The 16,840-nt window shown below is 34.4% G+C and overlaps 1 protein-coding gene across 5 annotated transcripts in view; it reads right to left on the bottom strand.

Moving 5' to 3' along the window:
* MTBP (MDM2 binding protein) overlaps positions 1 to 16,840 on the bottom strand; it is a 97,056-nt gene that overhangs the window by 77,679 nt on the left and 2,537 nt on the right. For all 5 annotated transcript variants that reach the window (XM_079796354.1, XM_079796353.1, XM_079796351.1 and 2 more), the window contains exons 4-11: positions 16,667 to 16,818; positions 14,750 to 14,808; positions 12,866 to 13,010; positions 11,763 to 11,880; positions 7,792 to 7,926; positions 5,827 to 5,921; positions 4,945 to 5,017; positions 2,876 to 2,993 (exon numbers count right to left, since the gene is read on the bottom strand). In XM_079796354.1, coding sequence (XP_079652480.1) covers positions 2,876 to 2,993; positions 4,945 to 5,017; positions 5,827 to 5,921; positions 7,792 to 7,926; positions 11,763 to 11,880; positions 12,866 to 13,010; positions 14,750 to 14,808; positions 16,667 to 16,818 — 895 coding nt within the window. The remainder of the gene's footprint in view (positions 1 to 2,875; positions 2,994 to 4,944; positions 5,018 to 5,826; positions 5,922 to 7,791; positions 7,927 to 11,762; positions 11,881 to 12,865; positions 13,011 to 14,749; positions 14,809 to 16,666; positions 16,819 to 16,840) is intronic.

Here is a 16,840-nt window from a genome sequence, read left to right as displayed (position 1 = left end):
GGAGGGCAGTTAGGGGCAACCAGGACTGCAGGGGAGGGCAGTTGTGGGAGATCAGGCCTGCAGGGGAGGGCAGTTAGGGGTGACTGGGCCTGCAGGGGAGGGCAGTTGGGGGGGACCAGGCCTGCAGGGGAGGGCAGTTAGAGGGGACCAGGCCTGCAGGGGAGGGCAGTTAGAGGGGACCAGGCCTGCAGGGGAGGGCAGTTGGGAGTGACCAGGCCTGCAGGGGAGTACAGTTGGGGGGGGTGGGGGGGACCAGGCCTATAGGGAGAGCAGTTGGGGGCTACTAGGCTGGCAGGGGAGGACAGTTAGGGGTAACCAGGCCAGCTGGGGAGGGCAGTTAGGGACAATAGGGGCAGCAGGGAAGCAGTTGGACGTCGATCAGGCTGGCAGGGGAGTGGTTAGGGGGTGATCAGACTGGCAAGCAGAAGCTGTTAGGGGCAATCAGGCAGGCAGGCAGGGGAGCGGTTGGGAACCAGCCATCCTGTATTGTGAGAGGGCAGTCGGACATCCCTCTAGGGGTCCCAGATTGGAGAGCATGCAGGCTGGGCTGAGGGACACTGCCCCCCCACCCGTGCATGAATTTCGTGCACCGGGCCTCTAGTTAAACAATAAAATAAAATATAATCCTCAAGATAGGCATTTTTGGAGACCACACATTTTCCAATGACAACGTTTTTCAAGCAATTCTAGACACAACTTTTGAAATGGCCCTTAGTGTCAACTGAAGAGGCAAAAGATAAAACATTTTTAAAAAATCAATATACTTATTTTATATTCATAAAGCATTTCCAAAAAATGTATTGCCTACTTTCATCCCCATCTTATTTGTCAGACTATGCTTCAATGATTTAGTGCAAAACTTAGCTGCCACCAAGACTGTTCAAGAAAATTCCCTGCCACAATTCTACGAAGAATCAAAAATCGTTCAAGAAATGATATTGTTCATTGTTGAATCCTAGCACCTAGAATAATGCCCTGAATACAGTAGACACACAGTAAATATTTGCTGAGTGAGTGAATACTTTCTCTTTGCCACTGAAATTTCTTTCAAAATCTTTACCAGAGTCCTTTATCCTTTCTCAGTATGAAATTTATTCATAGATCAGTTATGGTGTGTAATTTTAACCTCATTAGTTTCAGCTCACTATTTCAAAACACTTTCAACACTGATTTAAGAATGAAGAAGGTACATGCTTCACCAATTCAAAACATTTAATCAGTTATTAGTCTAGTCCAGTGGTCGGCAAACTGCGGCTCTTTGGCCCCTTGAGTGTGGCTCTTGCACAAAATACCACGTGAGGGCATGCACGTACAGTGCGATTGAAACTTTGTGGCCCATGTGCAGAAGTCGGTTTTCGGCTCTCAAAAGAAATTTCAATCGTTGTACTGTTGATATTTGGCTCTGTTGACTAATGAGTTTGCCGACCACTGGTCTAGTCTCTTTAAAATATTTTTATTAGATGACTTGTCTGTCAGCAAAATAATAAGACTATTTTTTCCAAGAGTACCTTTAAGATTTTTCCTTTCAAAAGAAATCAAATTTTGTAAAAAATGAGGCAACAATAAACTCAGAAATGTGAAGTTATTGTGGATGGCCTATAGATGCATTCAGACTTGGGTGCAAATTCTGACTTCACCTTATAATTTAACTTTCTTGATTTCTCTGTAGCTTAACTTTCTCATTTGTAATGTAAAGTTAGGGGATGATCAACATCTAGTTGTTAACAATTTCATAAAACTTCTCTGTGAGCATATGGTAAGCCAGATATGTTTTATTATACAACTGGCTTTTCAATACAAGTTTTAAATAGAGAAGTCTTACTTCAGAAATCTAATAGGATTTACTGAATTGCATTTATACATATAGTTCTTACTGCATTTTTTCCAGTACCATAATAGTTTCTGAGTATTTTCCTGAAAACCACTTTTAAAAATCATTCTTTTGCTACTCTTTTAATTTTTTTAATGTTTATATTGATTTTAGAGAGAGAGGAAGGGAAAGGGAGAGAAACATCATACATGCCCCAACTGGGGACCAAACCCACAACCTGGGCATGTGCCCTGACCGGGAATCAGACCAGTGACATTTAGGTACACAGACGACTCTCAACCAACTAAGCCACACTGGCCAGGGCTCTTTTGCAACTCCTAACTTAAGCATACTTAAATAGGGAATAGATTTTCTATTTTAAGTCAAACCATATGAAATTGCTGATATTTAACAATTTTTGATATACCAACAATACCATATGGTTCAAACTAATACATATGTATGTATGTATTTTATTTCATCAAGGGATAATATGGTAAACCTAAGGAATTGATAAAAACTGGGGCACACATTTTGGTTCACACTGAATGGACAAAGTCTATTAAAAGTCTTTCTTTACTTTTCCAAAAAGCAAAGTACGAAAGAACACACGTTAGCTGTGTTACTTTGGGCAAGTTACTAACAATTTGAGCTTCAATTACCTCAGGAAATACTAGCGTTGGAATTTAAATCATCTGTTTTACTTAAAAAAAAATACGAATTTCATTTTTACAATGACATCTTGGTTAAGAGCACAGAAACTTTATTTTAATATACTGTATAATAACTTAAGCACTTTTTAAAATAAATTTTATTACCAAAGTGTCTCCAAAAAAAACCCCCCAAGTTCTGCCTGAGATCACTGATATTTTTTGAATGTATATACTTTATGTTATAGTTGGTTGTTAGAGAGAATAAAAACAAAATCTTAAAATTATGTGGATCCTTTTTAATCAGTAGTAATACATATTATTTTCCCATAAAGAAAAATGATCTCCACTGAACATTTGATAAATATTGCTTCTATGCTGTACCACTGAAACAACTTAAATATTTCCTACTTACCACTGATTGTCTTAGGCTTTTTAGCTATGTATTCCTTCCATTTTCTTGAACTGAGTTGGCTGGGAGGTGGAATAAGTATGTTACTAATAGTACATGGCAATACAAAAAGTGCACCAACCTATTGAAAACAGAATATACTTTTAGTGACTGCACATTGAGATTAATTCTTAAGTAGTATCATCTGACAATTTTCCTCTCATATTTCACCTACATAAAATGTATTTAGTAATGCTCTCTCCCAGTAACTCCACTAAAAAACAAAAACAATGCCCCTCTTCCACCCTGCCTCCCCCCAAAAAGCCAAAGACTAGACAACAAAAATAGAGAAAGTTCTTCAAAGCTATAAGCTTTTTTGGTTATAAATCTCTAAAAACCTTGTTATTCACATATCTGCTTCAAGTTCAGGTTACGGGTATAATTTCTTCTTTTTCTGAAAACTAATGAGAGGCCAGAAATTCTATCATCAAAAGATTTTGTCATATTCAGCCATAATTTTGTAACATTTTGATTGGATGGATTATTGTTCTGGCTTCAAAATTAGAATAATTTAGAAAGCAACTTCAAAACTTCTGTTCCTAGAAATTAGAGATTTAATGCTAATAAGTACAAAATGCAGAGAGACCATGAATCACATGCCAGGAAACATATAGCAGCTTCTCATTGATTTATGAGCAAAAGCAACTTAGTCATCTTTGTATTCCCAGGGCTGGACATACAAATGCTTATTAAATATTTGTTTTCAAAAAACCACTATAATATATTTAGGTAAAGTCTCAGTTTGATTAAACACTGAATAAACAAACTGCAACTCTCAAAGTGGCATTTTGCCAGTTATTTTAGAACACAAGTTACAACAGTCAGCACATCCCAATACATATATACATATATATGTGTATATATATTTTTTTAAACTGGGGAAATTTTTAGTCGGGGCATTTGGCATAAATCTTAAATCTAAGGCAAAATCATTTTTAATTGTCCTATGTAGATGCAAAGTCACTTTTAACTGTCCTCCATAGATGGGGGTTACAAGAGATGTGATACTCAAATAATGCATTAATGTGCTAGTTTTACTGCTTATTACTTTTACTTATATATTAATTAACAGAGATAAAAATATGTGTATTAGGAGAAAAATAAGGTAAATTAAATGTGCTTATTTTCCTTATTATAGTCATAACCTTTTTTAAGTAAAATGTATTTTACACAGTCAAGAATTAGACATTAAAAACATTTAGCAATGTAAAATAATCACTAAGTATAAAAGATCTATGTGTAATTTTCTAAGTACTAAGTCCTCGTTCTTCATTCTTGCATAAATAAGACTTCAAAGTCCTAAATGCATGGCAAAACTGCATGACTCAAAGACTGTGATGTGACCATGCCAGATCAGGGTCCAGTTATACTTGACAATTACATAATCATTATAATTATAATTTCACAGTTGAGAGATGCTAAATGAAGTTCAATGCCTAACATATAGCCTGATATAAACGTGGCTGGACCCATAGGCCAAAGAAGTGACCATGTTTTTGAGACATCTCTCTTTTTTTTTTTTTTTTTTATATATTTTATTGATTTTTCACAGAGAGAAAGGGAGAGGGATAGAGAGCTAGAAACATTGATGAGAGAGATACATCGACCAGCTGCCTCCTGCACACCCCCCTCCGGGGATGTGCTCGCAACCAATGTACATGCCCTTGACCGGAATCGAACCTGGGACCTTTCAGTCCGCAGACCGACGCTCTATCCACTGAGCCAAACCGGTTTCGGCGAGACATCTCTTTTTGACTAAACATTTGCTACAAACATGAATGACATTTCTAAATCTCGCCATGAAGTTTATTTTTGAAAAGTTCTTCTAAAAAACAAAACAACACTTCATGTCTGCAAAGGACTTTAGAGTTATTATGAAAAGTCCAAAGTGTCTTAATATAAATTAGGCCCCAAATCATGTTATAGTAAAGAAACCAAATCACTCAAAAACAGATTCATAAACTATAGTCTCTTTTCTCACATATCGTTAAATATTGAGTTAGAAACAAAACAAAACAAAACACATTCCCTACATTGCCACAGAGAGAAGAAATCTGCTCCAACAATAACATGGAGTTCTTCTTGGTACTGTTTTTTGTCAGTTCTCTGTACTAAGGAGTTAAAGAAATGAAAGAATGGCAACTGTAAAACAATTCTACTCCCTAATACTAAAGTTTGATTCTCCAACTCACAAGATGCTTGAATTTATTTATTAAAAATTTTAACTGTAGGAATTTACAATTACTCCTTTCCTTAAGGATAATTATTTTTCTGATTATGAAAATATACCAAGAAATAATGTTAGTATGAATGGTATCACTATAAATGTTAGAAACAAGAGATTTGTAAAAACTGTAACTTCTGAACAAAAGTTCTAGATCACTATGCAAATGTTCCGTTTTCAGCCAACATTTTCTTTTTTTATACAAAGTATCCTGTTCTTAAGTGTATTTCTAAAAATCATTACATTTCTTAAGAGAGAATTTAAAATATGTTGAATATTTACAGATATAAATGATCACATTCATATTTACTTTACTATATAACAGATATAATAGACTGGCGCATACCCATTCTGCTGATGGCAAGAGGAAACAACTGAGCATTTCCGGAATATGAAAATTACTGTTTTTCTCCGTGTATTCCTAACACTTCTCCCTCCTCCCAAACCCATAAGCAATAAGTAGCTATCAGGAAATCTTCTGCCTCATCTAGAAGTATAAATACAATACTTGAGGGGAGGAATTTTCTTGCAAGTTGTGAACTTTTCTTAAAACAATGGCAATGAAAAGTACACTGAATACTATTCTTATATAAAACAGCACAGTCAAACATTTAATGTGGAGTGGTACAAGGAAACATTCTACCCAACACAGAATATATAATCTAAAATGAAGATATAAATGAAAGGATACAACTCAAATTCAATGTCCGACAGATAGCAGGAGGGTAGGTCTGATAATTTTATCATCTGCACAAATTCTAAAGCAAGGCCATAATAATGGAAAACCTAGAAAAGAAATTAAAATTATATAATACTTTAAATACTATAAAGTAAAATTTAACAAATTAGTGATTAAGGTTTAAAATGAATCTTAAAAAAGCACATATTTACACAAAATGCCAAACACACATTTCATTCTCTATAGCAAATAAGGATTTCTTCCATTTCAATTCTACATATCAGAACCGAGAGACAGACATGGAGATTTCTTAGGAACTAGAAAGATATTAACAGGGAGAAAATGAGTTATAGAAAGAGGAAAGCAACAAAGGAAAAGAGTTATCAATCTTTCCTGTTTATCCTCAGCAAGACAGACAACCCAAGAGACTAGGATATTTTTTAAAAAAAATAAGAATCTGCAAGACTGAGAAAGCAAAAGAAAAGTGACTCAGGATGAACTCAGGTTGAGTGGTATGCTGAAACAAACAAACAAAAAATCCTTGGAGGAAATACTTAAAAAATTAAAATTAAACTAGTGAAGCCAAGAGTGCTAATTAACAAAGTTCCACTCGGAGAAATAACATGGCAGTATTTCTTTGGGTAGAGCCAACAACTAAATTAGGAGTGAGCTAATGAAGAAGGGCAGGCATTTCAAGAGATGGGGCTAGAGTGCTTCAGAAGAAGGGCAAAGAAAAGCGAAGGTATCTTGAGGAACCAACACAAAGTTTTAGACTGGCATAAGGCTGAGTAATTTCACCACGTAAGATTATGTGTGAGTATATTTGTATACATATACAGTGTATATACACACACACATATATATATATATATATGTGTGTGTATGTGTATATATATATATATATATATATATATATATATATATATATATATAGTGTGTGTGTGTGTGTGTAGAGAGAGAGAGAGAGAGACTGAGAGACTTACATTTACTGAAGAGGTTGTACCCTAAGATTCTCTAATTGCAGCAAAAGTTAGATATGCTATTCATACTTAAATGGTGTTCTACCAAAGATGAGAAGTTGAGATCATCAATCTTATATTCCTAATCTTTACAAAAGAATTTAATATTCCTGTGAAAGATGGCCATAACAAGTTGCTTAAAGTAATCAATTCTGAACAGCTATTGGGAAATGTGTTTCCATCGCCTTTTCGTGTTACCCTTTGATCAGAAAATAACACTCATCCATTTGACATTATTATAACGTTAAGATTGTTATATTTTGCACATTCTTGAATTAGGCCTTTTAAAGTGAATTTCTAGAGTGCTTCTACATGCATAGCTCTTATGTTATTATTCCAATGTAAAAGAAAAGCCAATTAAACCCTCTTTAATTATTATTCTTTATAATTACTTGCATTTTAAGAAAAAATCTATGGTGATATGGGACAAAAACCTAACATTTTAAACATAGTAAATGAAGCATATGTCCAGTACTGTGTCAGAGGCTATTTTCTCACCCCATTTAACTCTCATGATAACTTTGTAAGATAAGTGTGTTATTATTGGCTCCACTTCACAAATGAGCTAATCAATCTATCCAAGGTTATAACACTTCATAGGTGACAGAGTTAGGTTTCAAACCCAGGTCTGCCTAACATCAAAGCCTCTCCTCTTTCCACTGCATCATACTCTCTGACCTTTTTAGTCTAAGGAAGGTCACATAGTAAAGTCCATGCCAAAGGCAGTTGCAGGTCTACAATGACCTAAGTTAGGCTCATTTCATTAAAACAATATTTTTTAAAATCTAAAACAATAGTTTTGCCAACATTTAATGTGATAACACAGTATAATTTACACACTTAATTATAACAATAATAAAAATACATTAGTAAATGTGAATTTATAATTCAAAATTATCTCATAGGGACAAAAATATGCATGAATGGATAACTGCAAAATTAATTAAACATAGATTACCTTTGGCAAACAAGTTTTATCCTTCGATGGAATTATCTTTTCGTCAAGAAAGCAAGTATTTAAGTTAGATGCATTAAAACTCTTAGGTGCAACTCCCTTTAAACAGAATTCAGGAAAATGAATTTCACATCCAAACTAAAAAGAAATCAAGAGAAAAAAATTACAGACATCATGAATAAAGTTACAAAGATGAATACATCTTATGGCAATGTAAAAGTTGGGAGGAAAACCCTATGTAAATTTATTTTCCTTTCTTCAGCTCAAAGTGTGGTTCCATTTATGTATAAATCCCACTTATTTCAACTCACAGATGAATTTTTCACGAAAAGCTCTCCTTGGCCCTTCACCAGCCTGTGAAAGTATATTAAGTCCATTCTATGCAACCACAGAACCAAATAACTTCCTTTGCATATACTTGTTCAATACCTGGCTTCCTACCAGTCTGGAAGTTCTACAAAAACAGAATTTGTTCATGCAACAACAGAAGCTGCTGATGAAAGATCAATTCCTGCAGAAGCAGTAATAGCAGGGCTGCTAATAATAGCAAGGGTAACAACAATGATCTCTAACACTTATGATTGGTTACTTTGTAGTTTAAATAATTTAGTTCTCATAAAAATCTATGAGCTAGAAGCTATTATTATCCCTATCTTACAGATGAAGACAACTGTTGCACCAAAAGGCTAAATATTACCCAACATGCCATACAAAACTACCAAGAAACAGAGTTGGGATTTGAATGCAGGCAATCTAACTATAGAATCTATGTCCTTAATCACTATAATTCCTCTAGGCTAAAAGCTATTTTCCACACACACAAAAAAAGTGATTTCAAGTTTTAAAAGCATCCAGTGGAGATATGGAAAAGAATAACAGAATCACATGAAAATAACTGGTCATTATCTCTCTGTATAAAAACATGTAGTTTTAGAAAAATTATACAAAAGCAATTCTCCAAGCTAATCGTATCTTGCACACTTCCAGGTAGCTATATGATCTGTTTACATTCAAAGCACTGCAGAGCCCAGCCAGTGTGGCTCAGTGGTTGAGTGTCAACCTATGAACCATGAGGTCACAGTCCAATTCAGGGTCAGGGCACATGCTTGGGTTGTGGGCTAGATCCCCAGTAGGGGAAGTACAGGAGGCAGCCTATCAATGATTCTCTCTCATCATTGCTATTTCTAGCCCCCTCTCCCTCTTCCTTCCTTTCTCTGAAATCAATAAAAATATATTTTTAAAAATTACTAGGTGTACCGGCTAATAATGCAAATTTTTTTCAATAGATGGAGTTACACATACATTGATATGTATGCGATTTGATAGGTATGCTATTTTGTTGTATTGACAGCAAGCTTCAAAACTTCATATGTCGAATTTGCTGAAGGTATTAACATCATAGATATTTTTACACTTGAAAATGTCAAATTTCTTGCCAAAAAAAGAGCATTTGCGGGAAGTTTTAATTCATTACTTTATCGTATACTTCAGGAAGCTTATGGTGAACATGCTCCATCTCAAGATACTTGTGAACGCTGGTTTACCAGAATGGGCCAGAAGACACGGCAAAGTAATTCTGCTTCATGATAACGCACCATCACACACTTCAAAACCAGTTAAAGACACATTAAAACAGTGGTTCTCAACCTTCCTAATGCCCCGACCCTTTAATACAGTTCCTCATGTTGTGGTGACCCCCAACCATAAAATTATTTTCGTTGCTACTTCATAACTGTAATTTTGCTACTGTTATGAATCGTAATGTAAATATCTGTGTTTTCCGATGGTCTTAGGCGACTCTGCTAGCGGTTCTCAACCTGTGGGTCGCGACTGTAGAGCCTAAGACCATCGGAAAACACAGATATTTACATTACGATTCATAACAGTAGCAAAATTACAGTTATGAAGTAGCAACGAAAATAATTTTATGGTTGGGGGTCACCACAACATGAGGAACTGTATTAAAGGGTCGCGGCATTAGGAAGGTTGAGAACCACTGCATTAAAAGATCTTGCCTGGAAAGTATTAATGCACCTGCCATATTCACTAGACCTTGCTCCTTCAGATTACCACTTGTTTCAATCGATGGCACACGCACTTTCTGAGCAGCACTTCAAAATGTATGAAGATGTGGAAAATTGTGTCTCTGAATGGTTTGCCTCAAAACAAGAAAAGTTGCATTGGGGCGGTATCCACAAATTACCTGAAAGATGTGAGAAATGTGTAGCTAGCGATGGACATTACCTTGAATAAAGCACTTTTGATGTTTTCTTTGGATCACAAAATCCTCATTATTAACCGGTTAATAGTTAACCCGCATTATTAGCCAGTTAATAGCTAATCCACACTATTTACCGGTTAATAATTAATCCACATTATTAACTGCAATGATGTGGATTTTTTAATCAAAGAAAACACGATAATTTCAAGAGAAACATCAAAAGTGCTTTATACAAAGTAATGTTCATCGCTAGCTACACATTTCCCCATTTTTCAGGTAATTTGTGGATAACGTCCCAATAGAATTTTTCTTGTTTTGAGACAGACCATTCAGAGACCCAATTTTTCATTTCTTCATAGGTTTTGAAGTGCTGCTCAGAAAGTGTGTGTGCCATCGATTGGAACAAGTGGTAATCTGAAGGAGCAATAGAACAAAAATACATATCAAATCGCATATATACACTGAGAGGCCAGATTATTAAGATCTCTGAACGCATAATAATCTGGCCACTCAGAGTGTGTGTGTGTGTGTGTGTGTGTGTGTGTGTGTGTGTGTGTGTGTGTGTGTTAGAGGCCCGGTGCATGAATTCGTGCACGGGTGGGGTCCGGCCAGCCTGGCCAGGGGGAGGGGACATGGGCAGTTGGCCGGCCTGCCTGCTGGTCGAACTCCTAGTCGAGGGGACAATTTGCATATTAGCCTTTTATTATATAGGATATACACTGAGTGGCCAGATTATTATGCGTTCAGAGATCATACTAATTTGGCCACTCAGTGTATATCAACGTATGTGTAACTCCATCTATTGAAAAAAATCCACATTATTAACCGGTACACCTAGTAAATTAAATTAAAAACCACTGCAGAAAGGTTTACCTGCAGATTTTACCTTCCCAAGATTAAGATGAGAAAGCATTCAAATCAATAATTAGGACCCAGCCACATTAATTCCTGCTGTCTTATTAGAGGTTGTATTACACTTTTATTAAGGATAAATTGAAATAAATAAGTGCAATAACCCTTTACAGGAACACAAGGACCTACTCATGTTTCCACATCACCCTGAACAAATATTAAGAAACTTGGTTTTAGTTTTGCCTACATACAAAACTCTAGGACATTTACTTCAACAGGGGCACAACTTATAAAATACACTAAAATATTCAAGAAGAAATGGCAAACAGAATTGAAACCTCCGAGAAATTTAAGATTAGAGAGTCCAACTAATCTGATAGTCGCAATTTGTAGTTAAGAAATCTGGGGTCCAGCAAGGTTAAAAGAATTGCTCAAAATCAGAGAACTGGTTAGTAGATGGCAGAGATTACCTAAACTGGTATTATAGGTAAGAGATTATGTACTAAATAATTTTCCTATGTATATGATAAAATAAAGAAGCTTAAACAACATGCAGTTAACTAATGTCAAATTCTATATTTAAAACATATTACATTCTAGAACTGCAGTGTCCAAAACATAATCACATTATTTATTTACATTTAAATTAATTAAAGAAAATAAATTTAAAAACTCAGTTCCTGGGTTGAATAGTCACATATAAAGTGCTCAGTAGCAATATGAGGCTAGTAGAATACTGCATAAGCACAGATAGAACATTTCCATTACCACAGAAAGTTCTATTTACAGTGCTATTCTAGAACATCTTTATAAGGTACATTTTCACTAAGATTCATTTAAATTATGTTATGAATAAAACTGAATGGGCTGCTTTGCAAACACCACTGAGAAATCCACTTACCTTTCTTTCCCATATCTGAATTTTTCCCCTCCATAATTCCTTTGAGTCAACAGCATTTCCAAGATCTTCTAAAGATACCACATCAGCAGAAAGGTATTCTGCAATTTTCTGACAATTTCTATAAATAAAGGATTATGATCATTAAATACAGGGTTTTATGTTTTACTTAGATTAAATGGTTATAGTTAAGTGCAAACCTAACAGGCAAAAATGCAAATTCATATTATAGCTTTTATCTACTTTTTTAAATATAGAATACCCATTAAGTCAGCCTCTGAGTGAGTTGCTATCACATGTTCATTTAATCCTAACATCACCAGGCACTGAATTATTACCTTTAATATTACAGGTGAAGAAATAGACTTTACCTTAATATGTATTGGCTTAAGTGTATCAGATGTACACACACACATACACATAAACACACAGACTCGCCGATTCCTTATCTTAAAAAAGAGAACTAACCTCCTAAATTGTCCCCATATGCACTTATCACAGACTATCATGACTATTACCATTCCTGTTTCTCCCTCACTTCAATGAAAAGATCAAATCTCACTTTCTTAACTCAGCAGCATCTACTACTGTGCTTGGCATAAAGTAAGTGCTCAGTAAACACTTGTTGAACGAAAAAAAATCATGAAGTTAATAAACCTAATTTGAATACTCTTTAAGGATCAAACTGTAATAGAAATTGATACTTACTAAAATATCATAGAACACAACAGTATGTATTTATTTCTACATTGGCACAGAAAACAAAAAACAAATATAACATTATAAATCCAGTGTATCCATGTATCCATAGTATTCATTATGGTGCTCAATGGACAATACAAGCCTACTTAAAAGCACTCTGTGAAAATTAATGCAAGTATGTACATTTGCATCGATAATATTTACTAAAAACTTAAACATACCAGAAGTACAAGTATAAAACAAGAAAAATCTAGATTCTTTTCAATTAATCTCCATTCACAGTATGATATAAAACTATCTTGTCACATTAAAACTTTTTAAAATGCTGAGTCTATTAAAACAGGATAACATATTAATTGTAAAAAGACAACAAAGACAGTAATCAAATGAACAAAGATACTTACATTTCACAATGATTTCCTGCTATGGTAATTTTTGCTGAATACCATTCTTTTAAATGTTTTAATGCTCCAACAGTAGGCAAACAGTCTTTTAATTTAGGAGGATCTTTGTCAGAGGGCAAGAGTATTATATCTATCATTGCTCTACCTAGAAAGAGAAAAAGGCATTTTTGTAATTTTATAAAAATGTTAGATCTGAACTACCTTAAAACAGTACCATGAACAACTGACTATTATGTTTATCTAGAAGATAAAGGAGAATTTTATCGTTAATTTCTAAAATTCTTCAAAACAATACACATCTTTAGGAGCTAAAAATTTTTAAATGTTCATCATTTGATTCAAAGCCATGTTATTTTGAAATAGTTATCATGTGCCACAAAACAATTAACTACATCACAATTACTTGTCAATTATGCACCACTGGTTAATTACACACATTGCTCTCATCAATACTATCATACGGAACAGAGAAAAAACAATCCTGTGCAATTTCATCACATTTTTCTATACTTGACTTTGTTATAGAAAGGGGAATGAATTAGTATAAAATTGTAATGTTCAAATAAATACTATTTAAAAAAAGCAAAAACACTCAGAAAACGCAATTATACTGACATCACTGGTTCCTGAGAAAGATAACTTCCATGAAACTTTAAATTTTATAAAATTATGAACTTACTGAAGAACCAGAACAATCAAAATGAAACAGAAGCAAAATAAAAATTTGATAAAGTATTCTAATTTTCCAAACCAATTTTGTCTCACTGTATATTTCAGTACCTATTTTGAACTTGACACATTTTGCTTAGAAAATTGATATATTTTTAACCTATGTGTTCAGTTATTTCCATGTAAGATCTTTTACACTAAAATATGATCTTGAATATAAGGAGTACATGCATAGGCTTTACTCATCACTGTATACTCAGCTCCTACTACAATGCATATCACATAATTGACAACAAATATCTGCTTAATAAATGACCTTGAATAAGAAAAACATTCAAAGAAAGCTCTTTGAAAGTTTACTTGTGGAAGCAAATTATACCAAGCTTTAGATGCCAGCTACTTGATTAACACAAAGAAAGTGGAATTTAAGACAAAAACAGTTTAAAACTAGTATGATGCAGTATTCATAAAATATGATTTCTGTTATGGGGAAGAAAAAATGGGTTCTACAAAAAAATGTTAAATCAGGGGCTCTCTTACTGCTCAACTTTAAATTTGATGTGTATAGTGACTTCACAGCATAAAAGAATGTTATTAAATTATCTAGGTGAAAGAACTTCTTTTTCCAGGAGTTGTGTATGGGACTAGTGTTCTATAGAGCATACTCTGTAAAACATTGGTATGTAGTGGAAAGATTCTTCTTCAGTAACAAATAAGGAAACAGATGGGTATTTCATTTTCTAAGTTCTAATTTTTGTCTTACTAAATAAAACAAATAAGAGAACTCTAATGTCTCCAGAATGTATTTTATTAAAGTAGTAAACTATGTTTTGTATCAACTTCAATTAAGGAATTATTTTTCATTTCGAATTTCAAAGTTAAAAGTGACAACCCAACCCTAATCGGTTTGGCTCAGTGGATAGAGCGTCGGCCTGCGGACTGAAAGGTCCCAGGTTCAATTCCGGTCTAGGGCATGTACATTCGTTGTGGGCACATCCCCAGTAGGAGGTGTGCAGGAGGCAGCTGATGGATGTTTCTCTCTCATCGATGTTTCTAACTCTCTATACCTCTCTCTTCCTCTCTGTAAAAAATCAATAAAATATATTTTTTAAAAATAAAAATATAAGTGACAATCCAAGGATAAAGGCTGAACTTATCACTCACAGGAAGTGTAAGATACAATACAAATTATTGAAAGCAGTCATAATACATTACCAGGAGCAGGAAGTTTGTCTGATAACTGATGCAAGTTTTCTGCAGATTCTTCATATAGACTAAAATAAAAGGGTAATTTAGAAAAACAAAAACACATACACATTATATCTCATCATAAATACCAATGCATCTATGTGCTAGATACTCGTAAGTATGTTAGATGCACTATCTCATTTGAGCCTCATGATAATTCCATGATGTACTACTATATTACTACTAGAGGCCCGGTGCACAGGCGGGGTCTCTTGGCCTGGCCTGCGGGGATCGGGCCGAAACCGGCTCTCCGACATTCCCTGAGGGGTCCTGGATTGTGGGAGGGCGGATCTTGGGTGACGCACCCCAGAATTGGGCTCCCTCTTCTCTGGTTCCAGGTGGGTCACCCAAGAACCACAGCTGCCAAGTCACTGCAGCTCGGCAGCTCCTGCATTGAGTGTCTGCCCCCTGATGGTCAGTGTATGTCATAGCTACCGGTTGGATGGTTGGACAGTTGCTTAGGCATTTATATATATAGATTGTAGTCCTCAATTGAAAGAATTTTCCTAAAGTTACATAATTAGTAGGTGTGGAAGACAGGAGGCAAATCCTGAGTTCAATTTCTCAGTAATACCCAAAAACAAACAATAACAAAGATAAGCTCCCTAAATTATACTTGTTTATTAAATAAAAATCATAACTAATAGATCAAGCATTTTTTTGAGTCCTAAAAGTAAGATATTGCTAAGTGTTTAGTAAAGGATACTGCTTTGCTCTGAACAGCACCATAACAGTCCCGACTGGGAAATATGGTGCTCTCCTCAAATTCTTCAAAATCTATTAGTTTGATCCATATGACGAATTTTTTTCACAAAATAGTTTATTATGAAGTTATTTAAATTCTTTATTATAAACCCACCACTGTCTAAAAAACTTAAGGCATCTATGATAATGTATAGTACTCAAGCTCCCTCTTGTGGAAATAATTATTAGGCCATTTAGTAGAAATATTTACTTTTAGACTTGTCTATCATCATGTAGTAGTGGTGGAAAACATAAGGAATTATAAGTGAACTGAGGCTGGAAAATACCTTATAATCCTTTGAAAGGATCTCAACGCTTTACAAATACGAAAACAAAGGACCACAGAAGTTAAGTGACTGGCCCAAGATGATGTAACTAGACACTAGTTATATAACCCCTGGTTCAATGTTCTTTCCACAGTTCTACAATGTCTCCCTTCGTTAATCAATACAAACAAATGTGATCTGAAGATAGAAAACTGAATTTTTAGAAGTCTGTAACAATTTATTGAAATATAGTATGTGAATACTAAAGTAAATAAAAGTGTTTTTTGGTAATGCAATATGGAAGATTAAAATAGAAGGCATTGATTATGAGTCAAGACAGAATATTTCATGAAAAAAAATTATCACCACTTGTATCACCTGAATCAGCTTATATATTGTACAATTAAAAAACAAACCTAAAAGTGAACTCAATTACCTATTTAATCCTCAAAAAGTCTTTATGAATTTTTAAAGGTACTTAAAATACTGGAGATATATATAAATTGAAGAAATAATATTTCAGCCTCAAATAGCAAAATAACAATGACAGTTTGCTTTGAATGCCAGTTATTAACCTTAAAGGTTCTCTTCATTATAAAATATAATTATAAAGCATATTAACTAAAATATCACTTTTTATGGTTCCTACAATTATATAAGCTAAAGTGCTACATATTATCTGACTCCAATTTTTGCACTTTAAAGAATTTTACTCAGATAACCCAAATCGTCTATTGCATTCCAAAATGAAAAGGTGAAAGTGTCAAGTAACTAAAATCCTCTACTGTAGCTGCTAAAATATCTAATCTTCATTCTACCGCTAAAATACTATCTAATGTGAACTAAAGATATTATAAAAAGCATATAAGCATACTCAGCCAAGGATAAGGACTCCCTGCTATTATTATCTTCTTCCTCAAAACACTCAACAGCACTCCGACATTCTTCGATATTTGTTTGTAGAAGATCTTCAATTTCATCTTTTTCTGTACCAAAATGTATCTCTTCCCAGTCAGAACTACAAAACTAATATATCAAAAGATGGCAT

The sequence above is a fragment of the Cnephaeus nilssonii genome, assembly GCF_951640355.1.
Source record: "Cnephaeus nilssonii genome assembly, chromosome: 18".
Classification (NCBI taxonomy): Eukaryota; Metazoa; Chordata; class Mammalia; order Chiroptera; family Vespertilionidae; genus Cnephaeus; species Cnephaeus nilssonii.
Note: the sequence above shows the minus strand (reverse complement) of the source record. Positions and strands in the feature narration are given on the sequence as shown.